The 24,791-nt window shown below is 40.3% G+C and overlaps 1 protein-coding gene and 1 long non-coding RNA gene across 4 annotated transcripts in view; one reads left to right on the top strand and one right to left on the bottom strand.

The window, feature by feature from the left end:
• The window catches only part of Fgf12 (fibroblast growth factor 12), a 530,585-nt gene that overhangs the window by 185,765 nt on the left and 320,029 nt on the right, over nucleotides 1-24,791 (bottom strand). For all 3 annotated transcript variants that reach the window (XM_041677851.1, XM_041677850.1, XM_041677849.1), the window contains one exon: nucleotides 23,167-23,277. In XM_041677851.1, coding sequence (XP_041533785.1) covers nucleotides 23,167-23,277 — 111 coding nt within the window. The remainder of the gene's footprint in view (nucleotides 1-23,166; nucleotides 23,278-24,791) is intronic.
• LOC121464769 lies at nucleotides 4,865-7,761 on the top strand. The gene is made up of 3 exons (XR_005976555.1): nucleotides 4,865-4,928; nucleotides 7,055-7,123; nucleotides 7,745-7,761. It is a non-coding gene; the product is annotated as an uncharacterized LOC121464769 (long non-coding RNA).

Below are 24,791 nucleotides of genomic sequence, written 5' to 3' on the forward strand. Positions count from 1 at the left end.
AAAACATGCGCTATGCTCTTGAAAGTGTTTCACAAATAGTTATTTAACATTAACAGTGAATGTCCCCTTTTGTACATGGATGACTGATGTCCATGGATCCACACATGCCACACTACACATGTGGAGGTCAGAGGGCACCCCAGGTGTCTGTGCTCATCTTCTTCCTTATTTTGAGGCAGAGTCTCTGGGTTGTTCAGATATGTAACCAGATTATCGGGTCTGCAAGCTCACATGCTGTGTCTCCGCTGTCATCTCAGCAAAGGAGCTCGGGGATTGCTTACATATGACCATACCGAGATTTCTATGGTTCCAAGGATTTGAATTCGGGTCCTCACATTAGTACTCCAAGCACTATACTCATTGAGCCTTCTCCCTAGCCCAATACCTAATAATTCCCATAAGTCATGATCCACCATGTATAAAACATATTTCCTTAATAATTTTCTTAGTTTGTACTCGGCACATTGCTTAATGCTTCAAAAGATAATATTTCATATCTATGCATTTTCAAAATGCTTATAAACCCACCAATTAAATTTTATCCTAAACTATAAATGGCATGAGGAATTTCTGGCAGAATGAGGATTGCGTCAGTTTTTAAGACAAACTACTTCAGAGAGGTAACTGAGCTGATAGTGACGCTAAGCAGAGGGCTTCTAGCTCACTGATGTAGTAACCTGTATAAAACTATGTTTCTTCTTTGTGCCATTTAAACTTCAATTTCCAAGGATAACTGGTTTTATCTGAAAGACCTGGATAAGTCCAGACCTCCCCAGCAGGAAGAAAATAGCCAAAAATCCAAGCAGGAGGAGAAGAATCAAAAATCTAGTATTAGCCAGTTAGTGACTGTGTTTCAGGAACTAGCTGAAGATAAAGTTAGGTTGTAATCTTGAGAATAATCTTGAGAAACAAGGAGTCTCCCCCTTGTGATTGTCATTGTAATGTGTTTTAAGAACTAGCTGATAATGACCTTGGGAGTGGTCCTGAGAGGCAGGGGGTTGCCCCCTTGTAATCTTCACTGGTATTTTCGGAATTTTCTGTGACACACTCCCTGCCAATTACGGATCACTGGGCTGTGGTTTCTTCCCTAAAAATCGCTTCTCCGGGTCACTTGGGGTCGAACTCTCCCCCTGCGTGGGTTATGAGTCTCACCAGTGCACTGGTTCCCTTCTCATCTCATCAATTAAAACCTCCTGTGATTGCAGCAAGGATGGTCTCTCATGAGTTACTGGGGGGTCCTGTTATCCCGAGACTTGAGTGAGAGTCTCCCCGTATCGGGGGTCTTTCAATCTTCTCACAAACTAATATGTATCTTAGCTGCTTTCCCTACATTTGCTATGGCTAGAGGTAGCTCTTAGGGACTCACTATTTGACACAGGCAGACAGACCTAATATGCTTAAAGAATCCTTCCTAAAAAAGCTGAATTTTAGTTAAAGTTAATTGCTTTGCTAACCATTATTGAGCTATAGTTCATCTCTGTCCAACAAACATCCATGCATCCTCCGCAAAGTATTTAGTTTTTCTTTAAAAATTTCATACATAGATGCAATCATCTCAATTCCACCTTCCTCCATTTACTTCTTCTGGTACCCACTAACCTCACTCCTCTCCCAACTTCATGTCCTCATCTCTCTACAAATAATTTAGTTCAGCCAATGAAAACTGAGCTTTCCTGACGCTTTTATCACTTGCATTTTTTGTTTTCTATTATTTATTTTAAAAAAATAAAACAATCTTTTTTCATTTTGCATACCAATCCCAGTTCCCACATCCTCCCCTCCTCCCCTTCCTTGCACCTAACCTCCTCCCACTCCATCCCCCAACCACTTTTCAGAGCTGGTTAGTTAGGCACATTGCTTTGGGGAAGGTCCAAGGCCCTCCTGGCTCTATTTAGGCTGAGCAAGGTATCCATCTGAAGAGAACAGGTTCCAAACAAAAACAGTATAAGCAGTAGGGATAAAGCCCTGCAGTCTGCCCCAGCCATACAACTGTCACCCACATTCAGAGGGACTAGTTTGTACCTATGGTGTTTCCTTCCCTGTTCAGCTAGTGTTGGTGAGCTTCCATTAGCTCAGGTAGGCTGTTTCAGTGGGTGTTTTCATTGCAGTCTTGACCTCTTTGCTCATATTCTCTTTCCTTCCACTCTTCAATTAGACTTTGGAAGTTCAGTCCAGTGCTCCCATACAGGTCTTTCACTTCTGAATGGTTAGAGTTACTCCCAAAGTATTTTATGTTCTTTGTGACTATTGTGAGGGTGATGTTTCTCTGATTTCTTTCTCAGCTTCTTTATCATTTATATATACTGAATCACTGACTCTTGGTTTGATAGTGCTAATGTCATTGTACATATGAATGTATTTATATATAGTCCTATGAGATTACCACATTTTTTCCAATGTTTTTTTTTTACCATTTATTTGTCTCTTGAGTGTATGACATTTGATATATGGTATTAAATGCATTTATATGTTAAAAGCTAAAAAATCCGTCCTAAAGAAAATACAAATATTTCCTTCACTAATTCTTGACATTTCGTCTTTTACTGTTTTGATGGGAGTGGTGAGGCACCAGGATCATCTCAGACTTAAAAACAAAGGCTACTCCCAAGTGAGTGATGGCAGATGGGTGGAAGAAGCAGAGTCCCAGAGAGTTCTGGGAGTGTGGCAGGGGTCCAATGCTCAATTACTAATCCTTGCTTTCAGGAAAAGAAAGGTCCTCACTGCTTAAATCTATGCAATGCAAAACCTTCCCTAATCCTGACAGAGATTGCTAAGGAAGGCAGAATTTGTGTGCAAAGTACATCTTAAATGCAAGGTACTTATGTATTGTAAATAAAAGTATCTACTAGTAAGTATCAAATAAGATCATGGTTCTTGTGAGAAAGAATGAAGGAAAAAGAACCTGAGAATAATGGCCCCTAAGGAAGAGGCTTCTCTGTCAAAGGTTAGAGCACGGCTAATGCAAGTGGATTGGAAAGGGAAAGCTGTTCAATGGCTTCCCCTCCTAGAGGGGCTTAAGGAAAGAACTAATAACCCCCGGTGAGGGACTAGCACACACCGGAAAAAGTCCTCTACAAACCACAAGGGGATAAGGGCTTTGGGCGGGGGGGGGGGGGGGGGGGGGGGGGGGGGGGGATGCTTCTGCAGACTTAGCTTTTGCTGCCAAGATTCAGTAAACAACTTTAAATAAGACTGTTGAGTGTGAAGAACTAAAGAAATCTCCTCATCCGGACTTGGAGTTGGGGCTTAGCCGGTAAGAACTGCTTTAGAAGTACTCAGACACCCAGTACCTGCATCTGGCAATCAGAAACCACCTTAAGTCCAGCTCAAAGGATTCCATGGCTTTTCCTACCACCTGGGCACCTGAACACATGTACATATGCACACACACACACACACAAACACATGTATACATATGCACACACATACACACGCATGCTCGCGCACACACACACAATTAACAATGATATAAATGTTTAAAAAGACAATTTTCTTAGGAAAAGTCTTCATCTTGGCCCCCTAAAATCTCAGAGTGTGGCAAAAGCTTTACTTCTGTCTCATCCAGAGTTCATGCTCGCTCACAGAAGCCCTTCACACTGGGTAAGAATTATTACTAGATGTAATCTTCATCCTTAAGGCCCTTAGTAATGAGGCTGTTGTAATCGACCCCATTCTTCAGCATCTACTCATGCCATTTCCTTGCTAAAAACCTCTAGTGTCTCCTCTGTCCCCATTTCTTACAACCTGACACCATCTTATATTTACAGGTGTAAAACTGCCTGTCACCCACGCCGTCCACCACAATAATCAAAATATAGCTTTTATCCATTTCCTAACTTCCTCTTGGCTTTAAGCTAGAATAGATTTTGTCCTTTTTTATCTTCTATCTCTTCCTGGAAAGACTGTTTTTCCACTTGTAGATGTAGATTATTATTGATAAAGGTGTGTGTGTGTCTTTGTGTCTGTGTGGATGTACAATGTGTGTCTACAAAGGCCTACAGATGCCCTAACGAGGGTGTCAGATCACCTGGAACTAAAGTTACAAACGGCGATGAACTGGCCAGACTTGGGTGCTAGGAACTGAACTCGGGTCCTTTGGCAGAGTAGAAAGCACCCTTAACCACCGATCCATCTCTCCAGCCCCATCTTTCCATCCTTCAAGCTCTAATATTTTTAACTCCACCCAAGCCCCGCAGAAGCCCGTCAGAGATAGGTCCCTTTTCTCCATGATGCACGTTGTAAATGAGCCTGAGAATAATTGTTTACCTGTCTACCTCCATTCCTGAGTGCAAATCTCTTGAGGGCATTTCTGCCGTGTCTTGTCTGGTAATATGGTCACAGTCTGTGTTCTTTGTATGTGATGACACACAGGTCTACAGAACTTTGTCAGTATCTACAAACTATGCTTGCTTTAGAGCTCTCTGATACTTTTGTAAAGATCTACGGTGCACTTACACTATGTCAAACGCCCTACGAGTGAGCAGGGAGCCCGACAGATCAATCCCCGGTGAACAGACACCCCTCTGGGAGTGCTTCCCAGGCTTCCTTCCCCTTGAAGGCACTGGAAAATTTTATTGCTGTTCGTCTGGCCTAACATAGAACCTTGGTCTAAGAAGCTGTTATTCAATGTTTGCCGAATAAATAAAAGCATCAGCATTCTCTAGCTTGCTTATTCATATCCTTTCTAGGTCATATTTCCATAATTGACTATGCAAGAGAAAGGGAAGTTAATATTTACCGCACATGAAACACATTTGAATATGGAATCTAGCAGAAAAGAGGAACCCCAGACAGTTCGTGAGCTGCGGAACGAAGAGGGCAGGGGCTTCCGCGAGAGAACATGTATGTGTGCTGTGTGGCAGGAGATCTCGGTGCTTACAGAGTAATGAAAGGCTGGAAGGAATGGAAAGGAAGGGGGCAGTGTGCAGGTACAGTTTGTTGTAATCAAAGTATTATAGCTTGTTGAGATTGCTTTTAATGTCAACTTGCCACAAATAAAATCACTGAAGTAGGGAGCCTCCCAGTTGCCTCTGCCACGGGCTGCGCTTCTTGATAAAACGGTATGGCAGAGGGAAGATTATTCGACCTTTGTTTGCTCCACCTTTCTCCTTGCCTCCAGGTTGCTGCTGCTGATTCCTTCCCTATATCAGAACCATTTTATTTCCAAGCTTTCATCGTACACTATAGGCCAGCAGTTCTCCAGGAATCTTCTGGGATTCTCGCACAGGCTTGGAGTTACTGAGACACCCAGCCTTGCGGATAGAACAGCTCTGGGCTGTTACTCCCCAGGCAGAGCTATCAAGAAACTGCACTGACTGTTGAGACCCTCGGCATCAAGGAACACATAACTACAGAGTCAAAGTACTCAGGTCTGATTCTATTGTGGTTGTTACTTTAAAGATTACTTAGTTTAATACACACACACACTCACTCACACACACGCACGCACACATATCCTTTGAGTTTTGTTCCTCCTGAGTACCTGACTAACACACACATCTATAAAAATGATACCGGAATAGGAAAATGGTGTTTTTTTAAAACGCTATGCAATTTTCAGTTTAATTTCCAGCTGTGTATTATAGCCCTCAAGTGACAAGAAGATAACAATAAATCCAAATCATATAAATAAAATATACGAGATTCAACCAATGAAGTCACAAACAAGAAAAAGGGTAGAGAAGAGAGAAAGTCCAAAGGAAATCTCCTCTGAAAGGTACAAAAATCGGTGTACTCAGAGATAACATTTTAAATTTCATTTTGTGCATGCATGCATCTGTGTGGAAGTGTATGTTCCGGCTTACGTAGGACGTTAGAAGGCAATTTACAGAAGTTGGTTCTCCCCTCCCGGCCTGTGAGTCTGGTCCGGGGAATTGAGTTTGCTTATCAAGCTCCGTAGCAGTATTTTTACCCACTGAGCAATCCCCTTGGCCCCATGAATGAATTCCAAGGACAATGTCCTTGTGCTTGTTATAGCGAACTGGTATAAAAAAGTGGGCTGCATTTCAAACTCCTGGTTGACTTTTTTTGGGTGGGCAGTGAGAAAAAGAGAAAAACCTTATGACTCATTAGAGCCTTAATGGAAGACACAGAGAGAATGAAGATACTGAAAATTAATTTTTCTCAATGTTTTGAAGCTGTTTTCAACAGAGATATTTTGTTAAAGTATGAATAGCCTCTTAACGATATCAAAGCCTTAACCTGAAAGCGAACAAGCAGATACACTCGTTTTCTCCCTCAATCCTAAAGACTATTGACGTATTTATAATTGTAGCATTTACAATAATGTTTGTAAGCCACTCAACTCATCTTTCCTTAGTCAAGAAATTAATCTTTGTCTTTAGTAGTTCGTTTATTTATGACTCACTAATGTCAATTCTGCAACCTTTTTCTGTTGTCGATAATAAAATGCCATTGTTAAATGTTCGGCAAAAAAAAAAGCACTGAAGTCTTCTATCCTTCAATGCAAAGGTGATTACATAAATTATGGGAGGATGAGACTTGCTTATTCAAGCTGATGATTGACCCCTTATCCCAGTCTATAGTACTCTACACACAGTATCTATCTCGCAGATATTTCAAGTTTGTGTATTTGCATGGGTATCTCTTTAAGCGTGGTATTTTCAAGAGTATCAAATTGATAGATCATTTATTTGCCAATGACCTTTCAGAATACTTGCATCCTGTTGAGCTCTTCTAGCTATGGTTAATGTACATTTGCATGGCTGAGGCTGTACTGTATGCATAAGTGGTGAGCTTCACTTCTGAAATCAAGCTGCTTCAGCAATTTTCTTTGAAAGGCTATCAGATGTTGAGATTTTTACTTTCCGTTTTGTGATATCCAGAGTGCCTGCCTTGCACACTCACAACACAAATAACTGTATTTCATGTTTTAAAATAGCATTTCTTACAGAAATTAAGAAAAATTCATTCCTTTAGTTTCCAAACCAGGAGCACAAAGTCAGCATGAGGTGCAAGTCCATAGACCCTGGTTGTGACATTACCCACTTTGAGACCTTGGTGACTAGGATTCTTTTCTGCTTGGACTGTATAGGTCACCGGGCTTTTATGAAGATAAATTAAAGTAATACAACAGAAACAAACTGGACCTCAGGCTATCAAGGTAAAACGAAAAGCATCCTTAATTGGTTTATTGTTTTCCATCTCTAAATCTGGAGTTTTGGAGGTGGGAGGGCTGGATGACAGCTGCCCCATGTTTTACCTCAACTTTCTTAAAATATCTTGAGGTAGGGAGAAGCTCTGCATTTTGTCTTCCACAATGCATATCCGGGACTCACAAACAATACATACTTTAAATAAGATCATACACAAGCGAGCATCAGCATACTTCCCGGTGTGCCGGCTCAATGCCTTCTGTCTGGTGCCCTGTTTTATAAACAACTGGCCAAATCATCTCACTGGCTGATTTAGTCTCCCCGCTGAATTTGTTGACTTATGGAACTGATTAGTGGTCTGGGACTTAGAGACTGAGATTTTTCTTCTAAGCTCTGCCTGACAGCACAGATTGCGGATTTCCAGCCTGGTGAAGATGTGCTGCCTGGTGATCTCTTGCTTTGACGAAAGCTAGCAAATATGTACACCTGAGCTCAAAGACAGGGCCTGCCTTTGGTTTTTAATGATGAGATTACCATATCACCCTCTCTATGATACCTCAGAGATGCTGAAAATGCCCTGCATAATTAACAAGTCAATTCAATAGGAGTCTTTTTTTTTTCCCCTTTAGGATGAAAAATGAAGCAAATCACTATCGATAATGGAAGCAAATGCCTTTCATCACTCATCCCCGCAGCCAATTCGTCTTGCACAGAAGATGTGTCTCCGAGCCCGTTTGGGGAATTCAATGAACGGTACAGGTGTCAGTCCCCAAGATCAATGGGCAAAGCAAAACATTCAAGAAATCTTTGCTTGCTGTAGAACTTTTACAATTATGTCTCCTACAGATCTTCCACTCGGTGCTGCAGCTGATACTGATATTATTTCCTCTTAGTCTTAGTCACTACTGCAGGGTGCATAATCCAGACGCAGAGCAAGGTACCTCTAACACAGCGGTGGAGGGAGATACTTGTGACCTTTGTCATTGTAGCAGTTAGTTTAAAATATTAAAAAATACGTTGTATGTTCTGTGTGGTCATATTTACAGACTAGAAAATCAAAAGGCAAAACTAAGGTTTTCCCAGGATCATAAAGTCAGCTAACAACCTGAGATGAAACCTAAGTCCTGGTGGCTACAAGATGATAACTATTGTTTGTGAAGAGGAGCTGAGTGAAGAAATTAGAATCCAAGAATTTTCTAGGCACCGGAAATATTCCAGTGAATAAAATATAAGCGTTCAGTTCTTAGCTCAAATCACACAGAGGAAGTACAAGACTCCTTGAGTCAACTATTTTAGACATTCTGGACCTGGACTGTGAGCCTCATTAGCGTAAGCCACCATGCAACAGTGCATGCCTACCTCACTCTAAACTGTTAGGAGTGTCCACAGAAGTAAATACAGTGTGGCAAGACTTTTTTAGAAATGGGATGATCAAAAGGGACTTAAAAAGAAAGTGCTGATTCCTTCCTTATTAATTCTCCACACAAAAGCTCTGCTTTGACTCATCCCTGCTCTAAAGGATAGCTAGAATGCTTCCAGAGCATTGCATCCTGCGCCCACTGACCTGTGACTACTGAGTCGCTTTCACGAACTCTTTCCTGCCACGGCAACTTTGCACCCCTCTAATGCAATCCGAGCCACTCTGAAACACGGCCCAGCAACGCCTCCACACAATCTCTTTCCAAGCTAGTCAACTCATTTTTCTCCAACCTGACAGGAGCTTTCTCCACCAAGTGATTGCCTGCTTCCTTATCTGAAACTCGATTTTTCTAATCTTAGCTTATGTGTCCTGCTCCTATTCCTCAAGATTCAATTTACAACTAACCTCTGCTGAGTACATGGCTTTGGGGGATCTCTGATCTTTGAAATCTCAAGACTCATCTGATCACTCCACAATACCAGAGGTATCTGACATCAAATTTTGTTTTTATGTGAAGGTCCAACCACCTCTAATGTTTGGAGAACAGGAAGGAGCCGTTTAAAATTCCTTTGTGTAGCTCCATAACTAGAAGGCTTTTAACCTTCAGTATGTTGATCTGAATAAAAGTGCGGTATCTGTAAGACAGCCATGGTTAACAGTCACTCACCGTGTGGCAGATGCCTGAAACCGCACCAGAGGAAGCTATCTAAAGTCAGGCAAATAGAATGTTGTAGAAATTCAGTGGAGCCAGCTGGGCAGACTACAGATTTATTATTCCCAGCTCTTTAACCTACTTTTAAAACAAAATATTGGAAAAATATTCCAGGAGCTAATGCAACGATAACCCTGAACTTGAAGCTAATTAAAAATCTTAGCTGAAGTTGCACAATAAGTTAATGCAGATTTGGAACACAAACTTCAAAAGTGAAATTCCCAAGATGAGTTTACCTCATTGGTTCACAAACTGCTATGCAACACAGAATTCTAGGGAGGTTTTGTTAAAAACAAAGTTCTGATGTCTAGGTCACAGCCATATCAATTAAAAAATCTATGATGGAAAAAATCAATATTCTTTAACTCTACAGATGATTTGATGGTGCTGAAATGCTGAAAAGCAATCTTGAAGACAAGAGATTAAGGTTTGAGCTAGCTCCCTGGAAGTGCTGATGCTTCCCAAACCTTCCCAGCCACCAGGCCAACACCCTGACGTGCTCACTGGACACCAACTGCATCCATTGAAGCTTTGTGGGAAGGCAAAATGTGGGGCCCCATCCAAGATTCCTGGAATCAAAATGGACATTTTAGTCAGATCTCTTTGTAGTCATAACTACTCACTGAAGGTTGGGTCAGTGCTCTACCACAGCAATGCCTCTCAGAGTGTGAACTTGGGATAGAAGTGACAGTACCAAGGACGGCCCAATCTTCTGATAGGAATCAGAGTGTGAACGCAGTATAGATGTGACCACTGCCACCACCATCACGCAAAACCGGACCCAACCTTCTGATCAGAAACTCTAGAACTGACTGAGAAATAGCATTTTCCAAACACTGGTAAGCCTTAATGTACGAACATGAAGAAGAATAACTGCACTTTATTTGAGGTGGTTCTCAAACTCACTAGGTTGCAAGATGATCATGGATTTCTGATCCTCTCTCCACTCATAAAGGGCTGAGATTAGTGGTATATGCCACCAAACCCTCTTTTATGGGATGCTGGGGACTGTGTCCATGGCTTCCCGCATGGATATATAAATACTCTACTAACTCTGCTTCATGCCCAAATCCATATTAGGTTATTTCTAAAGAACACTGATTCCAAAGTTCTAACTTAGAGGTTTTGATCTTATTATTCTAGGTGATTCTGTGATAGCATTGTTCAAGAGCATTAGATCACAGGACAGGACAGGAGCAAGGTTCTTTTGCACAGGAAATGTTGGTATTTCCCCGTCCAAATTATCAGTCATCAAGGACGAAGAAGTAGTCATTACAACCTCCCCAAAGTAGAGCCAGTAGATTCCAGTAAAGTTCCAAATTCTGTTCTTTCTCCCTTTCCTCCGAACTAAGCCATCGCTCCTGGAGCTTCCTGGATATAGTCTTCATGAATTGTTATTCATTGTAGAATGGACTCCTTGATGATGCAGCTGTCTTCAAGTCATTCCTGCCCCCCTTCACCAGTAAAACTTTGGCCCATGTGTCTGTAAGCAGTACCCGACATACACTCCTGCAAGTAGCCACAATAAATTCATTAGTTCAACAAGCTAGAGTTGGGTGGAATACTTCGGTTTCCTGTTGGCATCCTATCAATTGAGAACAGGCATTTTTTAACATTTCACCCAAAAAAAGCCAGGCAATGCCTAATTAAATTAAACTTCAATTGATTTTCGCAAAGATGAGAAGGCTAAGTCTAAGGCCCGAGTGGGTGATGGATGCTTTGCACACGACTCAAGGCTGTGCTCAAGTTCTCCACTTCCCCGAAATTACTCTTGACTACACTTCAGCAAGCATGGGTTTCTCTACAAAGGAGAAACCTAGGCCGCTTCCTTCCATGAGTGAAAAATAGCATAAATTTGACATTAATATCAATCTACCACACACACACACACACACACACACACACACACACACAAGCAGAAACTGAGGCTTCAATGTGCTAATCTTTCCAAGTTCACACAACTGGTAAATGGAGAGATTCCTATGGTACCCGCGACTATCCAGGTATCCACACAGTTCCTGTGTGTTTCCTCCAGTCTGGAGTAGGGAAAATGAGCCCAAGTGCATACTGAAGAAACAACAAAAGTGATGGCTTCTATGGTTCCTAAAAGAAGAGGCAGTAGATAAAACTTCTGCAGAATGGTTTAAAAGATTCCACCAAGATACTAAGGAATAGGTTTAGTGAGGCTGTGCAGATGTAAGGTGACATGGATGGGGGCCCCACATTCTATCTCACTGTCGGAGCAAGCAGTTTATGAAGAGCAGCCACACTAGCTCTTGGCTGAATGCCTCCTTGGTACCACTGTCTATGGGATGCTAGAAAATATGTGAAAATGTATACACTCACAAACAAACACGTCCCACCCACGTCAAACTTCCCTAGCCAGAATATAGGAAATAGGAAAACAAATCCAATCTCTTTAAGGTTACCATATAATGGTTTACTACTCTCTCTTAAGCAACACTTTAATCACCAAACATATTGAGGAAAAAAAATACTCAAGTTCAATGTTTATCCATCTAAAAAAATAGCATCCTAATATTGATCTGTCAGTTACACTCCCTTCTTAATGTTTGGTAGGTGTTGTCAGAGGGATGCATGCACACAATATAAAGAAATGTTTGCTAGGAATGGAGGGATAATCATCAGGAAAGAGACCCTGGGGCCACAGTGGAGCCTGGGTCCAGGACTCTGGAGTTAAAACACAACCTGCTATGTAATATCAGTACAGCCATGGGGTAATTATTTCATTTTCCTGTTCCTCGGTTTACTCAAAAGGAAGAGTTGCAGTTCCTGTTCTTACATATGTCTAAGACAAAAGCAAAATTTCTAAATATTTCATACAAGTAGTAAACAATTAGAAAACTCTCAGTAAACATTAATGGTAGATACATCCCAAACCTACAGGTTTAAAAAAGTTCCTGGGGTATAGGAGCCGGATTACTGGGTAAAGGAACTTGCTGCCAAGAGGGAGGACCTGACATCAGTCTCTGGAACCCACATGGTAGAAGGAGAAAATCAACACCCCAAAAAAGGTTTCATGGCATGTGCATTTCATACCCAAACACACATAAAATAAATAAATGTAAAAATATTAATGAAATCATGTCGGCATGTCCTGATTCCCCTTATTAAAGATATATAATCCCTCCCTTAAATTTCAAGGCAATATGCCCTGGAAACACCAGTCCACATGTGTATGCATACAGAATTTGTCCCTATTCCTTTATTTAATTTTGACTATGAATAAATAATTAAACTAGCCACTCACCATAAACTTAACTACCATGAGTTAAGCACACAGCCAAGGTATACTTATTGCCAAGGTATAATTACACAGAGAGGACCCAGCCTGCACTCCAGAGGTAGTCAGCAGGCTGCACACACAGTAAATGCACCAGCTGCAACTGTATAAATAAGAGATGCAGTTTGTTCAGAAGGGAAAGAAGACTTTACAGTTAAAGAAACAAAAAAAAAAAGGAATTGGCAAAACAAAAGACCAACAGCCATGCTTGAAGAGACAGACTAGGCAAGTATGGGTGGAGAAGAATATGTATTCTGTATGGGATTGCTTTAGTAGTATCACTAGACAATAAAGTCAGCTTATTGAATAAGGAGCTCTAGAAAACGAAAAAGAATTTGGGGATCTAAAGGAGAATGTTAATAACAGAGATTGAAATTTATCTAGATAAACCAGAAAAAAAACCTGACTGAAATACACTTATTACAGAGAAGGATGCTGAGCAAAAGGAATGCCTATTCTAGTGCCCTCAGGTGGAAAGGAGCTGATGTGTTTGAGGAACAGCAAGGAGGACAGAGAGCACGGGCAGAGAAGCCTGAAGGCAGGAGGTTAACTTACATCAAATTTTACTCGTCAAATTCCAGCTTTCCTCTTAGCGACGTGCAACAGTAAAACAGAAACGAAAAGAAAAGAAAGAAGTTGAGCAAAGCAGTGAATTTGTCTCGTATTATGCCTTGACCGTGGCGGATGAACAAGGAAACCTAAGATAAAAGGATCCCCTAGGAAATAAACAACTGCAAATGTCAAAGACAGCGGAGGCTGGCTCAGGTTTGTATGCTTATTGAAGGTAGGAGGGAATGGCATCATTGTTTTCAAATTCAGCACAAAACCAATTGCACTGCTGGATCCTCCATCTTTGCCATTTTTAATAGTCCTTCAAAAGTTAAAAATAGACATCGTCAACTTATAAACTTGAAAAGTTTCAGATTTTAAGCCTGTCTTTTATAAACACATCATTTTGCAGAGAAGAGACTGTTAAAGATTCAGCAGGGTGGAAACTGGGTGACCTGGTCCTAGATTCAAGCTGCTGCAGCTCTCAATGGGTGATGCTGAGCAGATGGGAGCTATTCCTTCACTGTCCGTACTCCCTTATCTTTCACAGCCATTGACTGAGAGCCACAGCCACCCTGAACTTGAAGGTCTTCGGGCTTTAAGCAGGGGGCAGGAGAATAAGAAAAAGTGAATGTGTCTATTGCTGAAATCTGTCCAACTGTTTTCATTTGAAGTAACTCAAGGAGAGGAAGCACATGTGTCCCTGCGGTTTGAAATCTTGGAACGTGTTCATTGCTTGCTAGGAGAACAAATAATTAAGTCGTACCCGAACAGGGAAACACAGATGCAGCTAGTCTGTGAGTGTAAGGTGATCTGTGCAGATGTAAACAGATGCGCAGATGAAGTGAGGATTCTGTGGCCGGGCGCATTTGCTGAGCATACACAGAGTTGGTGTGCCATAGATGGAGCATAAGGACTGAGAGGGGCTCTGGTGTGAGGGGGGTGACTCATCATCGTGTGCCTTAACTTTAATGTTGCTGTGACAAGCGACCCTGACCAAATCTGAGAAAGAAACCGTGTATTCTGATGCACAGTTTCCGGATCCGTCATAGCAGATCAAAGCATCCAGAGCAGTAAAGCCGCTGGTCATATCACATGCACAGTCAGGAAGCAGCGAGGGTTGAATAGGAGCTGTGGTTCGTTTTCCTTTCTTCATTTATAGTCCAGGAGCCCAGTCAGAGAAATGGCACAGCGCCGTCCACAGTAGGTGGGTCTTGTTACCTCAACTAACATAATCAAGATAATTCCCCCAGTATGCTCAGGTAGAGTTCTACCTCCTGGGTGATTCTAGATCCTTTCAAGTAGATGATACTAACCATCATACCACATGAATAAGACTGACGATGTTCAAAAAAAAATCAGCATGTGTAAAATCATGAAAACATAAATCTATGTAGTACATAGCTTTACTTACACTATTAAGTCATCTGTCACTTCTCAAATTTTACATTTATTTATACATCTGTCTAGAGTTGAGCTGGAGGATCTGTTTCTACAAGATCCCCCATATAATGCTGATGATGCAGGTGAGGGGTCTCCACACCTTCTGAGCTATTTTACTTAATGATTTCAATACCCTCCAATGGAAGCACATCAAACGGTTTTGTACAACAGCGGCCACTGAGAAGAATTCTACGTCTGCCAAACAGCCACTGTCTATGAGCTGCTTGCAAGCAACCACCCCCCAAAAATCCGAGCAAACAAAGCAGGCCGTCTAGCTCTAATGAAGAGATAATAATAATGGGTGAGCTTTATTAAGAATTACTTTTAAAACATTTTTCATAAATTGTCTCATTTAATAGACGCAAAATTCCTGAGATCTAAGGACCAGTACACTCTCCTTTATGGAAAGAATGTATTAAAGATATAGAAAAGTTAAATTACTGGCCCCAAGGCACACACAGTCCTCTTAAGCCCCATCATGGATGGAAATGGACATGCAGGGGACTCTTTGGGTCTTTGCGTGCATCTCAACGATACGATGCAGTGCTCTGCAAATTGATGACTTCGTATCTGCTTACAGTATGCCTCTCAGGGAAAGCAGGGGAGGGAAGCCATAAAAAGATTTACTGAGCACACATTTATTTCGGCACAAAAGCAAAGAAAAGAAGTATCAAGGGTTTAAGAGGTTATATGTCCCTCTCATCTGGTACAACCCAAGCTCATCTACATGGGAGAAAGCTTATGTGACTGACCCAAGGCCAAACATTAGTTTCCTCATGGAGCCAAGAAAACACAAAAGGCAACTTAGGCCTCACCAGCATTCAGGAATCCACTTAGCTATGAGTTTTTTTTTTTTTTTTTTTTTTTTTTTTTTTTTTTTTTTTGTGGTTTTTCGAGACAGGGTTTCTCTGTGGTTTTGGAGCCTGTCCTGGAACTAGCTCTTGTAGACCAGGCTGGTCTCGAACTCACAGAGATCCGCCTGCCTCTGCCTCCCGAGTGCTGGGATTAAAGGCATGCGCCACCACCGCCCGGCAGCTATGAGGTTTTAAAAAGATTCTAAACCCGTGTATCCCACAAATACAAACCTACAAATACATTATAAACTGTGGGAGAGAACCATTTCAACTGTCTCTCGTTTTCCTTTTCTGAGCTAGCAGTTACACTGGAGCAAGACTTTCCCCATCAGAAAGAAATCAGGAAGAAGGTGACAGATCCAGGTTAACGGAGCCAAGGGAGTTAGTCCTGGTGATATCAATAAGGTGCTGAACTATTCAAGGAAATAAGTGGGTCTTGTTCAAGCTTTCCACAAATATAATTTGGAGGCAATGTTATTAACAACAAAATATGCATTTCTAATAAATGCCAGGGATACCTTCTATAGCTCCAAATCAGGTTACAAAGGTTTTTTTTTCCTTTCTAAAAAATTTATCCAATGGAATAAAAGAATTCACAAGTTAAGAGTGACAGCTAATTGTGCTACTGAGAGGTAATAACGGGAGGAGTGTCAGCCCTGCATGGGCCAAAGTGCTACTTGGCAGGATAAAAGCTTTGTCTGGGGATACCTGCTGGATAATGCACCCATTTACTTCTCTTTCAACTCAACCTACAGGTATAATTTCATAAGGAATAATGACAATGTCCTAAAATACAGACGACTCTAGAAAACAGAATTAGATAAGGCATCGCTTTTCTGCCAAAAGCTCTAACAAACGTGCTCAAGCGTGTGAAAGAGGAAGAAAGTCTGGGCCCCAAAGACCCATCATTAGAGACAGGGAATGTCTTCAAAGCTTTTGGAGGCATCTGCATGTATGTCCTTATAACTAGATACACGATTCCCTTGATAATTTTTCCCTCAAGCAACCATTTGGTTCTTGTTTCTGTTCAAAGTTGGGCAGGATGAGCTCCTGCTGGCTTTGGCTGTGTCTATATGCTTGTGACTAGTGTATCAAAACATCATATGCTTAGTATTGTATAGAAAACATAACTGGATGACTAACTTCTTACATTTACAATGAGATTTCTGAAAATCAGATACAGGCAGTTCTGAAATACGTTTCCTAACACTAAAATCATAATGAAGTTAAAATATTATGAGATCTAATAAACTGTAATTGTATTTAAGATGAACAGGAATATGAAATATTATAAACTTAGAATTAAGGGATCTATTCCCTTAGTTACCTATATGCTAACTGTAAAATAAAGAAAAAATAAAATATGCATTACTAGAATAAACAAGAGACTGAAATTTTCAGTCTAGGAGGAGTAGGGTTTATGTGTGTGAGAGAATGTGTATGTGTGTGTGCATGCATGTGTCTGAGTGTGTTTGCCTGTGAGTGTGTGTGAGAGAGAATGTATATGTGCATGTGCATGCATCTGAGTGTGTTTGTCTGTGAAAATGTATATGTGTGTGTGCATGCATGTCTGAGTGTGTTTAACTGTGAGTGTTTGTGTGTGTGTGAGTATGTGAGTGTGAGAATGTATATATGTGTGTGCATGCATGTATCTGAGAGTGTTTGCCTATGAATATGTGTGTATGTGTGTGAGTGTGATTTTAAGTGTGTGTGTGTGTGTGTGTGTGTGTGTGTGTGTGTGTTACTGAGGACTGAACCTAGGGCCGCCAACTTGCTAAGCAACCGCTCCACAATCTTCTCGCTCCCTTCAGCTCTCCTTTGACCTTATGTTCATAAACAGGGTTTCACTGAACCGCCAGGTTGGTCTTAAACTTAGTAGCTCAGATAGGCCCTAAAGTTCTGATCCTCCTGCCACATCTTCCCTAGTATAGGCCTGTGTCACTAAGCTAAGCAGGAATGAGTAGTTTAAAAAACAGGGAAGAAAACAGAATAAAACTATCTTTAAAGTGGAATAGAATAGAAAGCCAATACAAAAATGTTCAAAGAAAACAAATTGGGCAAGAAAGTTGTGCAACACAAAGAACAAAGATGATACTGTGTAGATTTAATTTACATAAAATACAAATTATGAGTGTCTTTTTTATGGAGTAGCATAAAGGCTACCAGAAGGCTTTGCTTGATGAAATAGCAGTGACACTCACCAGCCAGGACTGAAAAGTGGCCATTCAGTCATTTCTACTGCTTCCTGGTCGTGTCTGTGCTCAAACATGAGTCCTGAGTGCATTTGCTTTTATTTTCATCCATCTCATCACCGGGGCCTTGTGTGACTGTGCCAGGGGCGTGGTTTATAATCCACCTCCAATGGTACAGCAAGGCCTACTAGGTGTAGGGTTAGCATGGCTGTTCCTCACATGGTTTCTCAGTTGAAAACTCACTTGTGCCTTTATAATTCTGCCACACACGCTTGAATTTCCTTCCCAAAAATATTGCTAAAAAGAAAGGATTGGGGGAGGCTCCAGAGTTCGCCCCTCACTCCAAGACTACTCAAAACTTTTGCTTCTTCACACTACATGAAGGGGCTTTCCATGGCCATCTCCCCTCACTCCAGGTGGGTAAAGTATGGACCCCACTCACCAGTCTAACAGTGACGCTAACCTTAGCATGCAGTCCCTCTCCACAGGCAGAGGGCTCTTCATGTAATTTCCCTCCAATGAAATGAGAACAATACAATTGGTTACATCATCATCATTTTCTTTGCAGCATTGTTTAACCTCTTTAAATGTATCTACTGTGAGAACGTATAGAACAGAATAATGAGCTTTTAAATTTTATGTAAAATATTCCTATTAATACCCTCCAAGCTGCAATTGTCTTTTTTTGTAGCAGTGTTCCAACACAGCCCTGCATTTTTGTTATCATTACATTTGTAGCGATTCTTATCTGCCACTACAGAAAAAAAAAAGCCATTTGCTTTGTACTCAATTACATATAATTAGTCTTTTCTCCATGAACAAAAGAGCAGGTGTCTATCAGTTCTCTGAAGATGCCGTGGTAAAGATGGTTTGGACCTAATGAACCAAACACAACATTTCTGGCAGATGCTTATAGTAACAAGAGTTTTTTTTTTCTTTTTTTTCAAACAATCAACTGCTTTTGCTCCCCACCCACACAGAGTAGAGAAGAAAAGACATGTTAACAACTTAGAGGCTTATAATTTTTCTATTAAAAACATGAGTTGAATTGGAATGTCTCTCTGGCATTGTCTAGCCTTCATCTCCACGTAGGGAAAAGATTTTTAAAAGTTATTGTTTCATTTAACATTTTTTATTGGTACATGTTGTGGGAGAGGGTCAAGAGAAAGTTCACTAATTGACGTAAGGATGTTGTAACCCAGGAGATAGCATTGTAAGTGTGTTCATTTCCTGGTTTTGATCATTGTTCTGCTGTTGTTTGGAACAATGCTATTAGAGAAAGCTTCGTGAATACAAATGTGTTTGCTACAATATCTGATTTTGCTAAAGTCTAGAATTATTTCAAAAAAACAAAAGTAGAGCTGGAGCAGTGACGCAGTGGTTAAGAGCACTGACTGCTCTTCCAGAGGACCTGGATTCCAACCCCATCACCCAGATAACACTCACAGGGATCTGTAACTCCAGTCCCGAAGAATTCACCACCCTCATTTGACCTCTGGGCACATTGTACACATGGGGTTCACAGACACAAAGGCAGGCAAAATACCCTTACACACGAAATAATAAAATAAAATTTTAAACAAATAAAAGGTAAACATTATGTAGGAATTATTTAGCCAACCATTGCAAAACCTGTTTACAAGAAGACCTGTCCATTTAGGCAGCCAGCCAGCCAGCAAATGTGTATTATGCATGATAGACCATTATAAATATAAAAAAGGATCAAAACAAAACTTCTTCACATAGGAGCTTACCTTTATAAATATAAAAAAGGATCAAAACAAAACTTCTTCACATAGGAGCTTACCTTCTGGTAAATGAGATGAAATAAATAAATAAAGAGCAAAACAAATATGCTGCATAGTCACAGGAGTTAAAGGTAAGAATAAAATGGATATAAATTTGGATCTAAAATAGCACCCAAAGGTCCATGTGTTTAAGGCATGATCCACACTGCGGCATCATTGAACACCCTTAATAGACACATGACTTAGATAAAGCAGGTAAGTATATTACCTGTAAGAGTCTCATAACCATAATAAAATGGATGGCAGAATGTAACATGTATATTACAATGCTCTGCCTTATATAAAAGCTTAAAATATACTAGACAATATGAAGAGTGGTTTCAGCATATAAACAGAAAAGGTTATTTTTAAAACGGTATGTGTAATGTACGTTATGTTGGTAAATTGTCCTGTGTTGTTGGAGCTCACTGAGAAGCTGGCTCTAAAGTGAGATCAGTCCCTAATCTCAGAACCCAAGCATGTTGATCTCAAAATGTCCTTAAAGTCCCCTTGCTGGAATAGGCTTCCCCTCACTACAAGATCATCCAAGAGTGTGAGCATCGTGCCCTTGAGAAGAACAGAGGTTACTATTGTTTAGCCCTTATTGCAGAGCTCCTGTAGTGGGAAAGAGAAACCAATTCGCTTTTGGGATTAACTCCATCTATGGGTTAAAATCTCACTCCAAAACTCAAGTTTACTATCTCAGCTTGCCAGCTTCTGTGGGACATTGTGAGCTGCTGAGTTGATGATATTATCTCTATATATTCCTATTTGTCCTTTTTAGTGTTTCTTCTCACTTTATTCTTTATGATTGAGAATTTCACACAGGTATACAAAGAAATAGGATATATCTAACCCTAATCTCTCTCCCCAGCTGCTCCAATATCTCCATTCACCAACATGTACCACTCCCAACTTATTTTTTTCTTCTTCATTTGGAAGCCTCACCCAAGGGACCCTCTGCTATGCCAGAGACTTCCTCTTCCTAGAATTCCAAATGACTGTCTCAATGAAGCCTTCCCCGTTGATTTCTGCTCGATGTTTGGATGATATCTTGCTACCTGTATATATCTGTCTGTCTATGCAACTATCTCTACATCAATTACTATTTACTCCTTTACTTTAGATTGCTAGGTGATGAATAAACTCACTCATCTAAATGAGTATTTGGCTATAATAGATCATATCTAAATAAGCAAAGTCAAATTTGGGGAAGTTATGATATATGATAATCAAGAAAAGCAGAATTTTTTTCTTGAAGAGAAGGTATGAATGTATTAAAACAATAACATTCATATTGATATCTAAATGAACTTACATTCAACTTTAGAGTGTGCACACCAAAGTTATTTTGATAATAATTTATCAAAGTTATTCATGGTAGATCATCATAGCTTAAAAACAATGGTATAAATTTCCAAGTTTAAATCAGTTCTGTAAGCATTTTATAGAACACATCATCAGTTACCCTCAATGTCTGTGGTGCATGTGTATCAGGAATTCTGGTGCTCTATGTATTTTTCTTGTATGCCTGGAATACATGTGCATACATGTATGTATGTATGTATGTGTAAGTATATATAGATATGCATGGATTCAAGTATGTGATGAGCCTAGACTCAGAGTAGATCACTTTCAGTTATTTTTCTGGCAACAATGAAGGATCTGTGTGCTTGGATCCCATGGTGTTTGCTACCCTCTCTCCTCTGGGTGGAAAGTGTTACACAGCTGGCTGGGTTCAGGCAGCATCCTGTAGAACAGAGAGAGAATAGCTACATGACTTGCTTAGGGAACAAACTGGTTTCCATCAGTTTATAAGTCTTTCATATAAATGGTTTTAATTGTTGGTGCTTTCTTACTTGTACACAGTGAAGAATCCCCCTACTACTTTCTCTTACTCCACTCTCATCCTTCTGACCTCCTTTTTCTTCTCAACTCTTCCCTCTCCAACTTCCCTGTCCTTTCTATGTGTCTTTCTTGTGGTCTTGGCTACTATGCATACATGTTTACCATGGCCTTGTCACATGCAAAAGACAATATTTTAAAGAACTCCTCTAGCTCTCAGTTCTGTCACCTCATCTCCCGAAATGTCCCCAGGGTCTCAGCATGGCTGCTGTAAGTGGTAACATTAAGTTTTCAACTTTTAAAAATGTCCAATGGGAGGTGTTGAAAGAAAATGCTGCTACTGTTTTTCTCTTTAGTCATTTCTTGTGTTAAACATGGAACTGAGGTCTAGAGATACCTCACAATCAACACGAGAGGCACAGCTAGGCAGTTCCCTGCCTAAGTTTATAAATGTGGCCCTCTCAATCAGACGTTCAAGAGCAGATGCAATAGATGACCGACATATGCAGGGAGTATGGGCTCTTCATTCTTCTCGCCTGAATTGAAAGCTTGAACCACTTAGAGAATGCATTCATGGAAACACAAATTAACAGTGTAAACCACAATGAAGCAATCAACTGCCTGGCCAAAAACCGAAAGAAAAGTGGAATGGGATTCTTCATAATAAGATCTTTTCTTTATTGTAATTCATATTTTGTAATGCACAATATTAAGTAAACAAAGAAAATTCAAAAGGGGTGGACAGGAATGTCTCAGCGCTTTAAGAGCTTTAAATCTTGCCTCAAACGCCGTTGTAAATTTAAGAGTTTCAGCACCATAAAAAATCTGATTTTCTAAGTTACCGTTGAAGTGTGAGAGGTTTTCAGGGTGACAAAATCACTTTCATCAGAACCACTGGGTGTGTATTTGATGAACATTCACTCTGTGTCTCTGATTTTCTCCTTTCTTTCTGAGGTGCAGCCTCGAGTAGCCCAGGCTGCCCTTAAAGGCACTATAAAGCCTCACATAATGCTGAACTTTTGACTTGGCTGCATTTCCCCTCTAAAGCTCAATTATATCATGTGCCTACCACGCCAGGTTCATTCACTGTACATTTAACACTACAAATCTAGCAATAAATACGAACCAATACGTCATGATAAAACCAATATGTCACCCTGAGCAATTGTAGAACGGGGAATGTGCCCTGAGGCACCTGCATGATTGTAAAGACATTCTCACCTCTGAAGCACGTGTATTTGTTGTTTCCAAAATATGAATACATTCTCTCGAACCTTGATGAACTGCATTTCCCTTCTGAACTTGTCAACTCTAATGACTGTTTCTGGGAGACTTTTTGAATGATCGTTAACATTCGCAACTTTTATTTCAAGACTGTCTTTAAGTCCATGTTAGTTCTACCAGCCTTTACTAACTTATTCCAATTACATGTACTGAACATCATGAGGCTGTTCAGATGTTGTCCTTAACTGCAATGAAATGACATATATATATGTGTGTGTGTGTGTGTGTGTGTGTGTGTGTGTGTGTGTGTGTGTGTTTCGTGTTTGCCTGAAGAAGTAATGTTTTGCACCAAAAAAAAAAAAAATGTTCTGAGAATTATAATTTGTTTGTCACTTGGGTCCAAGATTTAAATATCACCTTGTGTTGGAAAGTCTGTATTATTTCTATGAGTGCTTAGCGCACTGGCAAAAAAACAACCCAGTAAGAAGACATCTGCATCTAATGGCTACTGAAAAATCTTTCAAGCACTCTGCCTGCTCAATGAACGCATATCTCCTCTGATATAGAGCTGTATTTTCTGTAAGAATAAGAAACGAATGCTACAAGAAGGTTAAATGGGGAAGACTAGTTCATTTATCACTGTAAAGTCCAAAAAGCAGCATGGCTATGTTGGGCTACATATTCAATTTGCACAGCATTGAAAATAGCTGGTGTTCCTTACTGTAGTCGCTGTTTTCATCCTTGGTTCCATCAATGGTACCATCTGGATGCATCTGCAGGAAATATCCCTGCTGGCTGAATAACCTTGTCACAATCCCTTTCAGCTGGGGTTCTGCAAGACAAGATGAAATAATTATTCGCTTTTTATTTTGTTTATAAAAATGCACACTTGCAAGTTGTTAAGTACATTCCATAAGTAAATGCATAAGTGCCCATGTTATAAATATTGAAATTAGCATTTGGAAGGGGGTTGTTTCTGTGTAATAGCTATGCCATTCTTCTTCCTAGGGGCAGAACCATAATGCTTTGAAGTGTGTCATGTGTCAGTAAATATTAAAGCTAATTATGGTTAAAAAACACAGACAAGTTAAAAAGTAAATTATTCCCCCTTCTTCTACAGATGGTGCCTCCCTGCAAGATGCTCCCAAGTTCACGGCTCTATTCCAGCATCACCGAAAAGACAAAAATGCCATGATAACGCCTATGTTTCCTGACATCATAATTGGTGTCTGAATGACTTCTTATTTCTGTATGTCAGGTACCTGTCAGAAGCACCTGGGTTTTGAAATTCTGGTCAAATTCATTCAAGAAGAACTACAAGTGAGATGAAAACTGTGCAGGAATGAGACCTTCACAGTGACCCTTCACCACAGAGGTAAAACTCATGTCTCTAATACAAAGCAACACAAACCTCAAGCCAGAAACATTTATTTAATAAAAAAGTTAAGCCATAAGTGGTCCTCACTTTTAAACAATTTGTATAACTAAATCCTCAAACTCCTTGATACAGCACATTTATATTTCTGCGTATCAATTTATATAAATATTTACAGGTTTTCCATTGTGGTGATGCCTATAGCAACCAACTGGTTTCTACAGCGTTGCCATCCTTTCTTGTCTAGTGCTGGATGGAAATTATCAGGATACTTACAGCTCCAGCTATTTCATAAACCATAAGCAGAAACAGAGAGTGTTATCGCTGATGGTAGAAACCAAGGCAAAGATGGAAACCACATTACTGAAGTTAAGAATGAAGAATGATGCCTCTGGAAAAATCATCACTGAATTTGTGCCTGTCAGCCTAGACCTTCATGTTTATTCCATGAATATCAGCCAGGAATTAACTTTTTTCCCCCCTCTCTAGAAATACATCAGGTAAACCGAACACTTTCATGGTGTGTGGTTCTAACAGGAATTCAGTACGTGACTTGATAGCCATAATTGGAAATATAATGCAATATGTTCGGCATCAAAGGTGTCATAAGAAACAAAAGAAATACTAAGAAAATTGAAAATAAGCAACAAGGGGTGAATGTGGAACAGAATTAGAAACCAGGCATTCTGGTTAATAGCAATATATTCTCTTGAATTAAATTTAAATTCAATACTTTTAACTTGCAGGCCTAAATTTCCTTATTGAGACAAGCTGGAAGCCAAACTAAGTGGGCCTTACATCCCTTTTATAATTTGCTCCCTGCCACATTAGAGGGCTCTACCCTTAGTGGTGACAGGATTTGTCCTCAGTGCTTGTCCTCCATGGACCCACTGAACCCTATAAGCACACCATGGCTACATCAGAGAAACATACAGTTACATAACAAACAACTGCATTCATCTTCAACAAGC

Source organism: Microtus oregoni, unplaced genomic scaffold, assembly GCF_018167655.1.
Source record: "Microtus oregoni isolate MIOR12 unplaced genomic scaffold, Mior012 000029F_ref0000214, whole genome shotgun sequence".
Classification (NCBI taxonomy): domain Eukaryota; kingdom Metazoa; phylum Chordata; class Mammalia; order Rodentia; family Cricetidae; genus Microtus; species Microtus oregoni.